We start from the raw sequence: 18,182 nt of genomic DNA on the forward strand, positions 1-18,182 counted from the left end.
AAGGCCCAATTTTTCTGCCCCTGTTCAACAGGGGCATGTAATTACAATTCTTGATATAATATTTCACAGTAGGGCCTGTTCCTGCGCCCACCAAGAGTAACTGTGAGGACTTACAGTGTTATGGTACCACCAACACCTAAGGCCCAAATTTCTGCAGATTATGTAGGGAAGGCCGTATAGTATATACAGGAGGTCCCCTACTTTCAAACATCCGACTTACAAATGACTTCTACTTACACAAACGGTGGGAGACAACAGGAAGTGAGAGGAAATCTACCCCTAGGAAGGGAAATTCTCTCCTGTAATGCCCTGTACACACGGTCGGATTTTCCAAAAATGTGTTATAGGACCTTGTTGTCGGAAATTCCGACCGTGTGTGGGCTCCATCACACATTTTCCTTTGGATTTTCCAACACACAAAGTTTGAGAGCAGGCTATAAAAGTTTCCGACAACAAAATCCGTTGTCAGAAATTCCGATCGTGTGTACACAAATCCGACGCACAAAGTGCCAGGCATGCTCAGAATAAATAAAGAGATGAAAGCTATTGGCTACTGCCCCGTTTATAGTCCCGACGTACGTGTTTTACGTCACCGCGTTCAGAATGATCGGATTTTCCGACAACTTTGTGTGACCGTGTGTAAGCAAGACAAGTTTGAGTCAACATCCGTCAGAAAAAATCCTAGGATTTTGTTGTCTGAATGTCCGATCAATGTCTGACCGTGTGTACAGGACATTAGAGTTAATATGGGAAAATGGTGTCTCACCAATCCTTGTTTCCCTAAAAACCCCAAATTTTCAAAATCCAATTGTCATTGGGACAGAAAGTGAGGTGAAATCTTCTGAACAGGGGCACAGACAGCAAAAAAAAATGTTACAGGGGTGACAACCCTTCCCTATGTTATCCAAAAAGCTTAAACATAGATTTTTTTGGCTGAAGCTACACTTAAAAAATGTACCTGTTCCAAATTACAAACAGATTCAACTTAAGAACAAACCTACAGTCCCTGTCTTGTTTGTAGACAACAAAAATAAACAAAAATGCAGTGCTCAATGAGACCAGTAGGAAAGAACTATTGCTGATGGTATAATCAATAAAGTTCATTTATTGGATGCATGCTGAGATTTAAAATTAAAAACAACTGTCAATGAAAAAAATTAGGTAATAAAATTTAGACTTCATAAGCACAACTCATTATCATCGTTGAAGTAATCCGTAAATTAGTATTTACGATACCACCATGACTTGCATAGTTACATAGTAGGTGAGGTTGAAAAAAGACAGAAAGGTGCATCAAGTCCAACCCATGTGTGTGATTATATGTCAGTATTACATTGTGTATCCCTGTATGTTGCGGTGCTTATCTAATACTTTTTTGAAACTATCAAGGCCCCCCGCTGAGACCACCGCCTGTGGAAGGGAATTCCACATCCTTGCCGCTCTTACAGTAAAGAACCCTCTACGTAGTTTAAGGTTAAACCTTTTTTCTTCTAATTTTAATAAGTGGCCACGAGTCTTGTTAAACTCCCTTTTGCGAAAAAGTTTTATCCCTATTGTGGGGTCACCAGTACGGTATTTGTATATTGAAATCATATCCCCTCTCGAGCGTCTCTTCTCCAGAGAGAATAAGTTCAGTGCTCGCAACCTTTCCTCATAACTAAGATCCTCCAGACCCTTTATTAGCTTTGTTGCCCTTCTTTGTACTCGCTCCATTTCCAGCACATCCTTCCTGAGGACTGGTGCCCAGAACTGGACAGTATACTCCAGGTGCGGCCGGACCAGAGTCTTGTAGAGCGGGACAATTATCGTTTTATCTCTGGAGTTGATCCCCTTTTTAATGCCAATATTCTGTTTGCTTTGTTAGCTGTAGTTGGCATTGCATGTCATTGCTGAGCCTATCATCTACTAGAACCCCCAGGTCCTTTTCCATCCTAGATTCCCCCAGAGGTTCTCCCCCCCAGTCTATAGATTGCATTCAGATTTTTGCCACCCAAATGCATTATTTTACATTTTTCTACATTGAACCTCATTTGCCATGTAGTCGCCCACCCCATTCATTTGTTCAGATCTTCTTGCAAGGTTTCCACATCCTGCGGAGAAGTTATTGCCCTGCTTAGCTTAGTATCGTCTGCTAATACAGAGATTGAACTGTTTATCCCATCCTCCAGGTCGTTTATGAACAAATTAAATAGGATTGGTACCAGCACAGAACCCTGGGGGACCCCACTACCCACCCCTGACCATTCTGAGTACTCCCCATTTATCACCACCCTCTGAACACGCCCTTGTAGCCAGTTTTCAATCCATGTACTCACCCTATGGTCCATGCCAATGGACCTTATTTTGTACAGTAAACGTGTATGGGGAACTGTGTCAAATGCTTTTGCAAAATCCAGATACACCACGTCTACGGGCCTTCCTTTATCTAGATGGCAACCCACCTCCTCATAATACACGTATTAAAATGAATGTGATACAAAACAAATTCAACTGTAGTAAATCACTATAATCACTGGAGGGACTAAAAAGACCCTCCAATGGTAAACCACATGTATAACAACTTTATAAAACATTGCAAAAAACCTAGTAAAATCTATAGTATATATAGAGAGAAAGGTTACCATTTCTTTCTCGAACATCACGGGACACAGAGCCACAGTAATTACTGATGGGTTATATAGGTATCACTGGTGATTGGACACTGGCACACCCTATCAGGAAGTTCAACCCCCTATATAATCCCTCCCCCTTGCAGGGATACCTCAGTTTTTACGCCAGTGTCTTAGGTGATGGACGTGTAAAGATGTCCTGTGCTGAGCTCCAAAGGGAATATCCTAAGATCCTATACTGGGGCAAGCCAGGCGAACCGGATCCATTCAAAGTGTCTTTTCATGGCCGAATTGAATGGTACCCGGGCCTCGTGTCCGAAGAAACGAGGTTTTACCCGTAATGCTTCTCTTTTTAGAGAGCTGGACCCCGCAGATCAGAAAATGGCTTTAAACTTCCTAATTTCTGGCGAGGTGCTTTACGGTCCCAGAACTGTTGGATCCCCCTATTGATGGGGGCCCCAGTCTCTGACGGTTTTTTCAAACGGAGCCCACCGTGAGAGGTGAAGATTGGGTCTGTGTAAACGGCACCCTGCGGCTGGATAAGGTAAGAGGAGATTCCACAGAATTTTTGAGTTCTAGTGGCTTTTCTCCTTTAAGGTAAATGCATGCTATGCCTATTGTGACCACCGGGGGCTGCCAAGAGCACAAACCTACACATGCTGAATGTCTGTCTCAGGTGTTGTAATCGCTGTGTATGTCCCAGCGTATCAAGCAGGCTGCAAGCAGGTAAGGTGGATGGGGGGATTTCTCATGTTTGAATGTTCCCCCCAGGCTAGAGAGGGGCCACAGGGGTCTAGAAAGTGGTTATACCACCCGGGCTCTGTGGCCTAATGGCCACCATCTCTGAAGATAGCCGTTCAGGCAAATCTTGTTACCAGTCTCCCTCCTTCCCCCCCCCCATCCCCAGCCTTTTCTTCAGAGCATGACAGGAGAGTCGGCAGTGCGGGAAGCGCTCGTTTTTTTCAAAACTCGAGGGGGGGGGGGCGGTAGAGGAGGGGGCAGGATGTCAGCACAGAGTGTTTAGACTCCCACTCAGGCCAGCTGCAGGCTATTAAAGGCACTCTGTACAGGTGCACTCAGCCTTCTGAGAGACACAGAGCTGACGGTCGCATGTAAGGTGGGACACAGGCATTCTCCTAGGCAGCATTTACTGAAGTAACACCAGACTGAGCATTGGGTAGCAAGGCTTTTAGCCAGACTACATTGCTCAGCGGACAGTGTTCATTTGTATACCTCACACCTTGTTGCTTTGCACTATGGGTAGAAGAGGTTCAAGCACCCCAGGAACCAGAGACACTAGGGGATCTCGTTCAGGTTCTGAGGGCCCCCTGTCGGCAGCATCCTTCCCCCCTAAAGATGGGCCAGGAACGGCTAGCCAGGGAGAGCCATCGGGGTCAGGGGCTACACCTGCTTCTGGCACTTCAGCCCCTGTATATATTACACAAGAGGTTTTTTCCTCAACCATTAATGGTCTAGAGGAAAGATTAATGGCCGTGATTACGTCTTCACTCAGTGGAAGAAAACGCACTAGGCCTTCCTCTGTTCCCCAAGACCCTCAGACAGAGGAGCTCTGGGATAAAGGAGATGAATCCCTTTCAGAGGATCAGGATGGGATGGATGATTCCTCTTCGGAGGATTCAGGTGGAGAGGGACCCTCTGCGACTTCCCAAGAGGAGAAAGTCTTAGTGCAGATCCTCAATGGATTGGTCCGCTCCACATTTAAGTTGCCCATACCTGAAACTGCTAAAGAATCCTCTTCTGCTTTGGGGTCACTGAAACCTTTCCAAGCAGCACATGCTTTTCCTGTTCATACTTTACTTGAAAAGCTTATTTATTCTGAGTGGGATCACCCAGACAAACGTTTTTTTCCGCCGAGAAAGTTTTCAACACTTTATCCGATGGAAGAAAAGTTTATTAAAATGTGGGGAATACCAGCTATTGATGCTGCCATTTCCTCCATAAATAATAGCCTGACTTGTCCTGTAGACAATGCTCAGATGCTCAGGGATCCTGTAGATAAAAGGATGGAATCCCTATTGAAGGATGTTTTCTCCTTAGCAGGATCAGTGGCCCAACCTGCAATAGCAGCGATTGGAGTCTGTCAATACTTAAGAGACCATGTTAAGCAGGTCATCAAAGTATTACCTGAACAGCAGGCCCAGGGGTTTGCTAACCTTCCAGCGGCCTTATGCTTTGTGGTTGACGCCATTAGAGATTCTATCGTGCAAACCTCCCGTCTTTCACTGGGGTTGGTGCATATACGTAGAATCCTATGGTTGAAAAATTGGTCAGCCGAAGCACCATGTAAGAAGCTACTGGCTGGGTTTCCATTTCGTGGTGCAAGGTTGTTTGGAGAGGACTTGGATAACTATATCAAGAGAATCTCTTGTGGGAAAAGCACTCTCTTACCTGTCAAGAAGAAGAGTAAGCGTCCCTCTTTCAAACGGACTCTTTCCCCAGCGCCGGGGGCTTCAGCCTCCAGGCAGTCTCGACGGCCGCCTCCATCGAGGTCCAGAGACAAGAGTCAACCCCAGGGACAAAAGAAGTCCTGGGGAAAGAAGCCTACTAGGCAAAACACTAAGACCTCTGCATGAGGGGGCGCCCCCGCTCACTCGAGTGGGGGGAAGACTGCGACAATTCTCAGAGCTCTGGCAGGAGGACTTCCAGGACAGATGGGTAGTCTCCACGGTAACCTTAGGGTACAAGCTGGAGTTTCAGGAATTCCCTTCTCCTCGGTTCCTCAGATCAAATGTTCCCAGAGACCCAGAGAAGAAGCAGTCGCTCCTTCTAGCGTTAGAGCGACTTTTGTCGCAGGAGGTCATTATGATAGTTCCCGCAAAGGACCAGGGATTGGGCTTCTATTCCAACCTTTTTACGGTCCAAAAGCCAAATGGGGATGTCAGGCCCATTTTGGACTTAAGGGATCTGAACCGATTCCTAAGGATTCAATCCTTCCGCATGGAATCAATTCGAACAGTAGTTCCCACCCTGCAGGGAGGAGAATTTCTGGCATCAATAGACATCAGAGATGCATATCTGCATGTGCCCATTTTTCCTGCTCATCAGAAGTTTCTGCGCTTCGAGGTAGGAGGGCGCCATTTCCAGTTTATGGCTCTGCCCTTTGGGATAGCCACTGCACCTCGAGTGTTCACAAAGATCTTGGCTCCTCCTCTGGCCAGATTAAGGGCTCAGGGTATAGCTGTCATAGCATACCTAGACGACCTGCTCTTGATAGACCGGTCGGTAGCCTCTTTGAATGGAAACTTGAGGACCACGGTCAGGTATCTAGAACACCTGGGTTGGATCCTCAACTTAGAAAAGTCTTTCCTAAAACCAGTAAGAAGACTGGAATATTTAGGTCTGATTATACATACAAGCCAGGAGAAAATATTTCTACCCCAGGCAAAGATCACTGCTTTGAGAGAGCTGATTCTGACAGTAAGGACCAAGAAGGGTCCCTCAGTCCGCCTTTGTATGAGGCTACTAGGGAAGATGGTGTCTTCATTCGAAGCAGTTCCCTATGCTCAGTTTCACTCAAGAATGCTGCAACACAGTATTCTGTCGACCTGGAACAAGAAGGTTCAGGCATTAGACTTTCCGATGCACCTGTCGCATGCGGTGCGTCAGAGCCTCAATTGGTGGCTCATACCCGAAAACCTGCAGAAGGGGAAATCCTTTCTACCGGTTACCTGGACGGTGGTAACAACAGATGCCAGTCTGTCAGGTTGGGGAGCAGTTCTGGAACAGGCTGCGGTCCAAGGAGTATGGTCCAAGACAGAGAGGACCTTACCCATCAACATTCTGGAGATCCGGGCGATACATCTAGCTCTAAAAGCCTGGACTATCAGGCTACAGGGTTGTCCGGTCAGGATCCAGTCCGACAATGCCACAGCAGTGGCTTATGTCAATCATCAGGGAGGCACCCGGAGCCGAGCTGCTCAAAAAGAGGTGAACCAGATCTTAGTCTGGGCAGAGATGCATGTGCCATGCATATCGGCAGTTTTCATCCCGGGAATAGAGAATTGGCAGGCGGACTATCTAAGTCGCCAGCAGTTACTTCCAGGGGAATGGTCTCTGCATCCCGACGTCTTTTGGGCCATATGCCAAAGATGGGGGGTTCCAGATGTAGATCTCTTTGCATCCCGATTCAACAAAAAGATAGACAGATTTGTGGCAAGGACAAAAGATCCTCTTGCATGCGGGACGGATGCGTTGGTGATTCCGTGGCATCGGTTCTCACTGATTTACGCATTCCCGCCTATTCTGCTACTACCACGACTCCTTCGCAGGATCAGGCAGGAAAGGAAGTCGGTACTTCTGGTGGCCCCCGCTTGGCCCAGAAGGACTTGGTATGCAGAAATAGTAAGGATGACGGTAGGTTCCCCGTGGACACTACCGGAACGCCCAGACCTGTTATCTCAAGGTCCAGTGTTCCATCCTGCCTTACAAACGCTAAATTTGACGGTTTGGCTATTGAGACCCACGTTCTGAAGAGTCGTGGGCTCTCAGGTCCTGTCATATCTACCTTGATTAATGCAAGGAAGCCAGCTTCCAGGATGATTTATCATAGAGTCTGGAAAGCTTATATAACCTGGTGTGAATCCAGAGGTTGGCATCGCAGGAAATATGTCATAGGTAGAATCCTTGATTTTCTACAGATGGGATTAGAGATGAAGCTGGCCTTGAGTACCATCAAGGGCCAGGTCTCTGCTTTATCAGTATTATTTCAGCGGCCACTTGCTTCGCATTCTTTGGTCCGAAACTTTATGCAGGGGGTGATGCGTCTTAGTCCTCCGGTTAAAGCGCCCCTAAACCCCTGGGACTTGAATTTGGTCCTGGCTGTGTTACAGAAACGGCCTTTTGAACCAATAAGTCAGATTCCTTTGGTCTTGTTGACAAGGAAATTAATTTTTCTGGTGGCCATCTCTTCTGCTAGAAGAGTATCAGAATTAGCAGCTCTTTCCTGTAAGGAGCCTTATTTGATTATACACAAGGATAGAGTGGTACTACGCCCTCATCCTAGTTTTTTACCGAAGGTGGTTTCTGATTTTCATTTAAACCAAGACATTGTTCTACCTTCCTTCTTTCCAGATCCCTGTTCTCCGGAAGAGAGATCTCTACATTCGTTGGATGTAGTAAGAGCAGTTAAGGCCTATCTAGGGGCAACTACTCAGATCCGCAAGACGGATGTTTTGTTTGTGCTGCCAGAGGGTCCCAATAGAGGACAGGCAGCGTCAAAAGCTACCATTTCTAAATGGATTCGACAGTTGATCATTCAAGCTTACGGTTTGAAACAGAAGATTCCTCCGTTTCAGATCAGGGCACATTCCACAAGGGCTATTGGTGCTTCTTGGGCAGTGCATCACCGGGCCTCTATGGCTCAAATCTGCAAGGCCGCAACCTGGTCTTCAGTTCATACATTCACCAGATTCTATCAGGTGGATGTGAGAAGGCATGAGGATATCGCCTTTGGGCGTAGTGTGCTGCAGGCAGCGGTACAGGGTCCTCAGGTCTGATTGCACCCTACTTGGTCGTGGTTCCCCCCCCTCAGGTAGCATTGCTCTGGGACATCCCATCAGTAATTACTGTGGCTCTGTGTCCCGTGATGTTCGAGAAAGAAAATAGGATTTTTTAAAACAGCTTACCTGTAAAATCCTTTTCTTTCGAAGGACATCACGGGACACAGAGGTCCCGCCCCTCTTCTAATACACTATATTGCTTGGCTACAAAACTGAGGTATACCTGCAAGGGGGAGGGATTATATAGGGGGTTGAACTTCCTGATAGGGTGTGCCAGTGTCCAATCACCAGTGATACCTATATAACCCATCAGTAATTACTGTGGCTCTGTGTTCCGTGATGTCCTTCGAAAGAAAAGGATTTTACAGGTAAGCTGTTTTAAAAAATCCTATTATCTCACTTGCCAGTCAGTCCGCCATGGCTGTTCAGAGATGACTACCAATAGAGGCAGGTCTTTCAAGATACTTTACATTGTGGCAAAGTATCATCATTTCTTCAGTGTTGTCACATGAAAAGATGGAATAAAATATTTACAAAAGGGGTGTACTCACTTTTGTGAGATACTGTCCAGAAGCCCCCCCCCAGCAGACTCAGCTGTAACTTGGTGCATGCCAGACCCCCCCCCACTCCCCTTATCACATCAGCTCACCTCAGCACCTTGGGCGGTGGTGGACTCCCCCATTGCAATCCGCCACCTCCCGCTCAATACCGCACCGTGTCAGGGCCAGGACGGGCAGCTTAGTCTCCGGTACTCGGTACGCCCAGGGGTCACCTGGCGAGCACACAGTGTGCAGCGATAGCCGTGCCGCCCGGGTGGAGGATAGATAGCTGCTCAGCAGAGCAGTAGGAGGGGAGGAGGAGGAAATCACAGGCCAGGTGCGGCCGCGGCGCCGGAGGTGTTCTGGCCAAAAAAAAAAAATGCCAAAGGAGCCCAGGGCTTTCGCTACACTCTGGATGGTGTCACCCCTCTGGCGGGTGTCATCCGGGCTCGGGCCGCACCACCCTAGCTTCACCACTGTCAGAGGGTGACCGTAGGATTGGCGAGGAAACAGGTTCCAGGGGGCAGGTGGTTGGGTGGGCGCTGGGAAAAAGTTTAGCAACCTTGTCTATAGTAGCAGGGTTGAATAAGGGAAGTGTTGATTGGACCTGTGGACATGGAGTGATAAGTACAAAATCATGACACGGTGGTATAGAACCCCATCCGTACTAGCCAAACTATTCCCACTATTGAGTGATCGATGCTGGAGATGTGATTCCCACAGGGGCAAGCTTTTACACATCTTCTGGGAATGCCCCCGCATCCAACCATTCTGGCGGCAAGTCCTCTATATATCTCAGTGTCCGGAGACCCTGCAGCAGTTCTTCTTAACCTGATCCCTCTTTCCTGGAAAAAATACAACAAATAATTACTTAAACATTTACTAAATGCACTGAGAGCATGCATTCCAGCCATGTGGAAACAACAGTCTCCTCCTACTATCGCCCAATGGTTCGCCAGAGTGAAGGATATAGAAAGCATGGAGCATCTGACCTCTGCTCTTCGGGACGAATCAGAAGAACACAAAACCAGATGGTTCTACTGGGATCAGTTCCGCTTCTCTGGTGAATACTCTCGATACTTATGAACCAATTTTTTGCCTATAAAGGACGGTAGGGTGTGTGGCTGGCGGGACACTGTTCTCGTCCCCCCCCCCTTTTTTTTTTCTTCTCTCTTCTTCTCTTTCTCTTCCCCTCTTCCCCATTCCATCCTTTCCTTCCGTTCTCTTCTCCATTTCTCTCTTTTTTTAAAAAAAAAAACAAAAATTGATGCACTCTGTTATGGCCGAATTCCGTTTGCGATATAGGCCATCATCATTAGTTGCTATTTTCTCATAGGTATCAAATTCCTTATTGTTGGCACAAAACTGCCTTGTTTCAGTCTCATGAGCAGAAATTGTCAGATTGTGGTATTTACGCTGAATGTTAATACCCTTACTGTGATATAGCATGGCCGCTTAACTATCTACGTGTAATTGTCACCATGAGGGGCGGGGGGAGAGGTCGGTAGTCTGGAGCGTGGAGATCGATCGCACACCCCTTTTTTTCTTTATACACCCCTTCTTTTTTTTTTCTCCTCTTTCTCTTCTCTCTTTCTTCTCTCCCTCTTTTTCTCTTCTTTCATTTCTTCATACAAACTTTTACTTTGTCCCCCTTAGTTGGGTTCCCATACATTTGATAGTGGGCACTAAAGTACATTAAGCCCAGCGTATACTCAATAACTATGTCTTCCAGAATAGCCTTGACTTGTTATAAATTTTAATAATACTATCGTTAGGTATACAGCTAACAGTTTTATCGATGAGTGAATTCTAGGCATCTCATGACCCATCATTTGGTTTATGGGGCAGGAATGGACAGGGTTGGTACCTTTTGTCTTAGTACAGTTATATAATCCATTTGCACTGATCTGAGACCCACTATTGCAGGGATATGCAATTAGCGGACCTCCAGCTGTTGCCAAACTACAAGTCCCATCATGCCTCTGCCTCTGGGTGTCATGCTTGTGGCTGTCAGAGTCTTGCTCTGCCTCATGGGAGTTGTAGTTCTGCAACAGCTGGAGGTCCGCCAATTACATATTCCTGCACTATTGTAACACTGTTGTTGACACAAAACTTGTATCACTGAGAACCCTTGTTGTTTGTCAAAACTTGATTTCAATAAAAACTATTGGAAAAGAAACCTCAGCATGAAGTAGGGTTTAAATAAAAAGAGACCTGGCCAGTAAGGTGAGGAGGATTCTGGGAATGACATTTGATTTTTAGTATTTGTGTTCAAATCTAGAGTTTTCCTCCTGTGAAGTCTGGAGATCATCTGACCATCACATTGCCTCCACCTCCCTCCCTGATAGAATAGAGAAATAAAAAGAAGATTCTAGAAGTCACCAGAGAGATCATCGAGCTGCTGACAGGAGAGGTGAGCGGTGCTCGGAAGGACATCATGATGGACAATCAGCCGCCCCCCACATCACCGGGTAAGAGGAGACTTTAGGAGAGAGCAGTACGGAGGGTCCACCTAGATCCCCCATCATCTGATAAACACATAGAAACAATGTATTCAGTCAGTGTGTGTGTTTCCTACAGATGGATCCAGTAATGGGAACCCACCAGAGAGATGTCCCCGTCCTCTGTATTCCCGGGATTCCACACAGGAAGGTCACACCATCCCTCACCATCATCAGGTAGATGATTGACAATTATTGGTAGTTATGATTTATACACAGCATGTTTGTTACAATGAATGTTTTATTATATATTCAGAGTGGAAACCTCGGGGATGATAATATTGATGTTAAAGAAGAGTATAAAGAGGAGGATGAGGAGAATGGAGTGATGGAGGAGTTATCAGAAGGACACAAGGATATGATGGATCCACCTAATACCAGGAACCCACCAGAGAGATGTCCCCGTCCTCTGTATTCCCGGGATTCCACACAGGAAGATCACACCATCCCTCACTGTTACAAGGTTGGTAGATCGGAGCATCTTAAACATGGACTTGTGGAGAGGATGTGTTTTTTTTTTTTGTGATGCCACAATAATAAATCTTATATTTTACAGATGATATTTTCTCTCATTTTCTTGGTTTAGAGTGGAGATCCAATTGATATAGAATTTGAGGTTAAAGCAGAAGAAGAAGAGACGTATGTGAGGGATGATCAGCAGTCTATGGAGGAGGATGGAATAACGGGGACATTTATAGAGGAGGACACTCCTACAGAGATCAGCACAGGTGGGTCATTACCACTAAATACATTCCTCCACCCATACTGCTCACTGATTGGTCCAGAGTAGGGTGGGGACTGGGTGATATCAGCCTGTAATCCCCTGGTCACTTTCCTGAGCTGTGTTCCCCATCCTGTATTCCTGTATTTCTCTCGGATAATCTTCCTTCTCTGTGCTGCAGACACAATTTATGTATCTAGACTGGATTTATGGAGATTCTGGGGTTCAGCTGGCAGTCACAATGTTGATTTTTACCATAGGCATTAGCCTAGGCACCTGGGGTATGTATCTTGGGTCTTCTGCCCCATGCCCGGGTCTAGCAAGATCTCTGGCAGAGTGATTTGTGATGTCAGAGGGGGGCGGGGTCACCCATTTACGTCACCGGGTGGCCCCGCCCTTGCCTATATAACAGCTGCCAAAGAAAAAAGACAACAATCACGGGGAGGTGGAGTTTTTTCGTTTTTTTTTTTTTTTTATATTTTTCGGGACTGTTGGACGCCGTGATTGACGATGGATTTACATTGTGGGGCACTTTTTTTTTTTTAAATAAAAGAATTGTCCAAAACTGCCGTTTTTACTTCTTTGACACTTATATGGTGAATGAGTAGGGGTACAATGTACCCGATACCCATTCACATAGGGGAGGGGGGACGGGATCTGGGGGTCCCCTTGTTAAAGGGGGCTTCCAGATTCCAATAAGCCCCCTGCCCGCAGACCCCCACAACCCCTGGGCAAGGGTGGTGGGGATGAGGCCCTTGTCCCCATCAACATGAGGCCCTTGACCCCAAAGCACCCTCCTGATGTTGAGGGCATGTGGCCTGGTACAGTTCAGGAGTGGGGGCTGACTCGAACATCGGGCTCATCCCTATTACATACTCCTGACCCCTTGCACTATATACTCTATGTTGTACATTACATACAGACTTTTACATGTTTATAATAATGTGTTCATTCTCCAAATTTGGAACCTTTAACAGAAAGTGATAATGAGGGAGGAGCAATAACACAATGCTGATGGTCTTCAGGATCAGTCCAGTCTTCATCTTGGTTGTTCTCCCCCCATCCTCACTCTCTGACCTCTGGTGGGGCTCAGCCCAGCTGTTATTCATGACTAAATCATGGACTAAATAAGGAAGTGCAGGACTTCTTGTGTTGGGAAGATGGCAATGAGTGATAGAGGGGGTGGGGACACTCGTCCTATAATCCCCTCATCACTGTCACTCCTATAAAAGACAGTTCTCGTTGTTTCCTCACTCTCTGACTAAGGTCCATGAATAAAGAAATGAACTGGTAGGAGATCAGAGGACCCATTTACTAGTTACCTCGAGGGGGGGAATTGTAAGATCCTCAGAGACAAAGCTGACTGATGTGGGCGGAGTCCTGGTTTAGGGGAACCAATCTGCTCATGTCTAGTAATAATCTTTGTATTTCTATTTTAGTAGATGGACGGGAGATGAGGAAAACCTCAGAGGATTGTCTCACTTTGTCTCCAGACTGTAAAGTAGAAGATGAGGACATCACACAGTATAGTCCAGGAGAAAACCCGACTACCTCAAATGTCCATCCGGCACCACACAGTGTAGATGGACCATCGTATTCCTCTTATCCTGAGGAACCTCAGACTGTGAGGGACGGTGCCGGACCATCGTATTCCTCTTATCCTGAGGAACCTCAGACTGTGAGGGACGGTGCCGGACCATCGTATTCCTCTAATCCTGAGGAACCTCAGACTGTGAGGGACGGTGCCGGACCATCGTATTCCTCTTATCCTGAGGAACCTCAGACTGTGAGGGACGGTGCCGGACCATCGTATTCCTCTTATCCTGAGGAACCTCAGACTATGAGGGACGGTGCCGTCCTTCCAACACATAAGAGGTTTTCCTGTACTGAGTGTGGGAAGTGTTTCCGTTATGAATCCATACTTACTAGGCATATAAAATCTCACACAGGAGAGAAGCCATATTCCTGTCCTGAGTGCGGGAAATGTTTTTCAGAGAAGTACGCTCTTTCTAACCATCAGAAGTTGCACATGGGGAAAAAGCCATATTCTTGTCCTGTGTGCGGGAAATGTTTTTCACAGAGGCCCCATCTTTCCGTTCATCAGAAATTGCACACTGGGGAGAAGCCACATTCCTGTCCTGAGTGCGGGAAATGTTTTTCACAGAAGTCCCATCTTTCCAATCATCAGAAATTGCACACGGGGGAGAAGCCACATTCCTGTTCTGAGTGCGGAAAATGTTTTTCACGGAAGTTCTATCTTTCCGAGCATCAGAAATTGCACACGGGGGAGAAGCCGTATTCCTGTCCTGAGTGCGGGAAATGTTTTTCACAAAAGTCCCATCTTTCCGATCATCAGAAATTGCACACGGGGGAGAAGCCACATTCCTGTTCTGAGTGCGGGAAATGTTTTTCACGGAAGTCCAGTCTTTCCACACATCAGAGATTGCACACTGGGGAAAAGCCATATTCCTGTTCTGAGTGCGGGAAACATTTTACTTTGAAGTCCTCTCTTTCCAGTCATCAGAAAGTGCACACGGGGGAGAAGCCGTATTCCTGTTCTGAGTGCGGGAAATGTTTTACAGTGAAGTCCTCTCTTTTCAATCATCAGAAAGTGCACACAGGGGAGAAGCCATATTCCTGTCCTGAGTGTGGGAAATGTTTTTCACATAGGTGCGCTCTTTTTCACCATCAGAAATTGCACACGGGGGAGAAGCCACATTCCTGTTCTGAGTGCGGGAAATGTTTTTCGGTGAAGTCCAGTCTTACCACACATCAGAGATTGCACACAGGGTATAAGCCGTATTCCTGTCCTGAGTGCGGGAAATGTTTTACAGTGAAGTCCACTCTTTTCTATCATCAGAAATTGCACACAGGGGAAAAGTTGTATTCTTGTCCTGAATGCGGAAAATGTTTTTCGGTGAAGTCCTCTCTTTCCGATCATCAGAAAGTGCACACGGGGGAAAAGCCATATTCTTGTCCTGAGTGCGAGAAATGTTTTTCACAGAAGTCCCATCTTTCCGATCATCAGCAATTGCACACACGGGAAAAGCCATATTCTTGTCCTGAGTGCGGTAAATGTTTTTCACAGAAGTCTGTTCTTACCACGCATAAGAGATTGCACACGGGGGAGAAGCCATATTCCTGTGCTGAGTGCGGGAAATGCTTTTCACAGAAGTCCACACTTTCCAAACATCAGAAATTGCACACGGGGGAGAAGCCGTATTCCTGTCCTGAGTGCGGGAAATGTTTTTCAGAGAAGTCCACACTTTCCAAACATCAGAAATTGCACACGGGGGAGAAGCCGTATTCCTGTCCTGAGTGTGGGAAATGTTTTTCACAGAAGTCCCATCTTTCCGATCATCTGAAATTGCACACGGGGGAAAAGCCATATTCTTGTCCTGAGTGCGGGAAATGTTTTTCACAGAGGTCCACTTTTTACAGACATCAGAGATTACACACGGGGGAGAAGCCGTATTCCTGTACTGAGTGCGGGAAATGTTTTTCACAGAAGTCCACTTTTTACAGACATCAGATTACACACGGGGGAGAAGCCGTATTCCTGTCCTGAGTGTGGGAAATGTTTTTCACTGAAGTCCACTTATTCATATCATCAGAGATTACACATGGGGAGAAGCTATATTCCTGTCCTGAGTGCAGGAAATGTTTTTCAGATAAGTCCACACTTTCCAAACATCACAAATTGCACACGGGGGAAAAGCCGTATTCCTGTCCTGAGTGTGGGAAATGTTTTTCACTGAAGTGCACTCTTTCATATCATCAGAGATTACACACGGGGGAGAAGCCATATTCCTGTCCTGAGTGAGGGAAACGTTTTTCACATTTTTACAGACATCGAAGACTGCACAAGGGGAAAAATCTGGTTTCCTGTTTTGAGGTCTCACATGGGTGAGAGGCCTTATTCCTGTCTTGAGTGCGGGAATTGTTTTTCAAGGAAGTCCAGTCTTTCTGTACATCAGAGATCTCACTCCAAAGACATGGATGAAGTGTTGTACCGTGTTGGTCATTGATAGCAGGAGAAAAATAAAAATGAAGTCATTACCTCTCATTGGCTGAGTACATTTTGTGGTGGAAGATTTCACAAACACTTATAGGTCTATTTCTATAAACTTTGTAGAATGAATGTGTAAAGGAAATGTGTAAGTTCTGTATAGAATTGTATTGTATTTTGTATGTATTGCACACGGCACTAATAATGTTTTCATGACATGTTTGCATTCTTTCCAGTCCTGATTAGAATTAGCCTGCCTATGTTACGCCCCTTGTTACCATAAAAGTACAATTGTAATATTAATGTGATAGCTACGTTATCATGTGTATAAAAACCTTCAATTGTGTCATAATAAAACAGAACAGTTATTTGGGAAGATGCGGAGTGTATCTTTTGTATCTGTTCCCTACTGCAGAAGTTATTTATTTGGAACTGCTAATCAATATGAGGATAGGAGTTGCCTATCAATAAAATTCCAGAACAAATGTGACATTCCCCCAGCCGTGATCAGTATTGGTCATATTTTATTTCAGTGATTTCCTATGGTCATTGGCTCCGTCTAGTGGCAATAATGTGGCACTGCAGTAATAATAGTGCATTATTGCCCCATAATTGAGATGACGGTCATAGGAAATTGCTGTGTTAATGAAAATACGGCCATAATTTGGCACAGCTGGCTGAATGCTTGTCACATTAAAGGACATAAGATAATTAAACCAGCAATATTATACCAACCATTAATGTAGTACAGAGAAAACTGCATTTGGCTATTATATGGCACTAAGTATCACAGGCATTAGCTCCATCTAGTGGCCAAATGCAACATTCTCCATGTCCCTAAGACCCCATTGGGGGGTATGCCCACCACGATGGATGAAGCGTTATATATTGGACAGGTAAGACAGGGTCAACCAAGGCAGCTGATAAGGCAATACAGCCAGCCCTCCTGTACTGGGCCCGGGCTCCATCAGTTCAAAATGGGGGGGCAGGCACCTGCTGAGCAGGAGGGACAGCTGTACTGTCTTATTGCAGATTAGGGATGAGCCGAACACCCCCCGGTTCGGTTTACACCAGAATTTGCGAACGGACCAAAACTTCGCACAAACGTTAGAACCCCATTGAAGTCTATGGGACTTGAACGTTCGAAATTAAAAGTGCTAATTTTAAAGGCTAATTTGCATGGTATTGACCTAAAAAGGGTTTGGGGACCCGGGTCCTGCTCCAGGGGACATGTATCAATGCAAAAAAAAGTTTTAAAAACGATCGTTTTTTCGGGAGCAGTAATTTTAATAATGCTTAAAGTGAAACAATAAAAGTGTAATATTCCTTTAAATTTCATACCTGGGGGGTGTTTATAGTATGCCTGTAAAGGGGCGCATGTTTCCCGTGTTTAGAACAGTCTGACAGCAAAATGACATTTCAAAGGAAAAAAGTAATTCAAAAGTACTCGCGGCTATTAATGAATTTCCCCACAGGGGAACCCTGAATCAAAATTTTTTAAAAAATGGCATAGGGGTCCCCCTAAATTTCATACCAGGCCCTTCAGGTCTGGTATGGATATTAAGGAGAACCCCACGCCAAAATAAAAAAAAAATGGCGTGGGGGTCCCCCTCAAAATCCATTCCAGACCCATCAGGTCTGGTATGGATTTTAAGGGGAACTCCGCGTCAAAATAAAAAAAAATGGCGTGGGGTCCCCCCAAAAATCCATACCAGACCCTTATCCGAGCATGCAACCTGGCAGGCCGCAGGAAAAGAGGGGGGATGAGAGAGCGCATCCCCTCCTGAACCATACCAGGCCACTTGCCCTCAAAATTGGGAGGGTGCTTTGGGGTAGCGGCCCCCCAAAGCACCTTGTCCCCATGTTGATGAGGACAAGGGCCTCATCCCCACAACCCTTGGCTGATGGTTGTGGGGGTCTGCGGGCGGGGGGCTTATCGGAATCTGGAAGCCCCCTTTAACAAGGGGACCCCCAGATCCCGCCCCCCTGTGTGAAATGGTAATGCGGTACAAAAGTACCCCTACCATTTCACAAAAAAAGTGTCAAAAATGTTAAAAATGACAAGAGACAGTTTTTGACAATTCCTTTTTTTAAATGCTTCTTCTTTCCATTTTCTTCGGGTTTTCTTCCTTCTTCCTTCCTTCTTCCTTTGGTTTCTTCCTCCTTCTTCTTCCTCTGATCCTCTGCTTCTTGCTCCGGTGTTCTCGTCCAGCATCTTCCTCCGCAGCGTCTTCTTCCCCGCTTTGGTCTTGGGCCGCTCCGCATCCATGATGGGAGGCTCCCG

At 46.1% G+C, this 18,182-nt stretch overlaps 1 protein-coding gene across 1 annotated transcript in view; it reads left to right on the forward strand.

Moving 5' to 3' along the window:
- Positions 1–18,182, forward strand: part of LOC141106844 (uncharacterized) — a 209,570-nt gene that overhangs the window by 21,975 nt on the left and 169,413 nt on the right. Inside the window, 3 exon segments of the mRNA XM_073597772.1 lie at positions 13,280–15,420; positions 15,422–15,510; positions 15,513–15,708. Of these exon segments, the coding sequence (XP_073453873.1) occupies positions 13,280–15,420; positions 15,422–15,510; positions 15,513–15,708 (2,426 nt within the window).

The sequence above is a fragment of the Aquarana catesbeiana genome, linkage group LG08 (assembly GCF_042186555.1).
Source record: "Aquarana catesbeiana isolate 2022-GZ linkage group LG08, ASM4218655v1, whole genome shotgun sequence".
NCBI classification, from domain to species: Eukaryota; Metazoa; Chordata; class Amphibia; order Anura; family Ranidae; genus Aquarana; species Aquarana catesbeiana.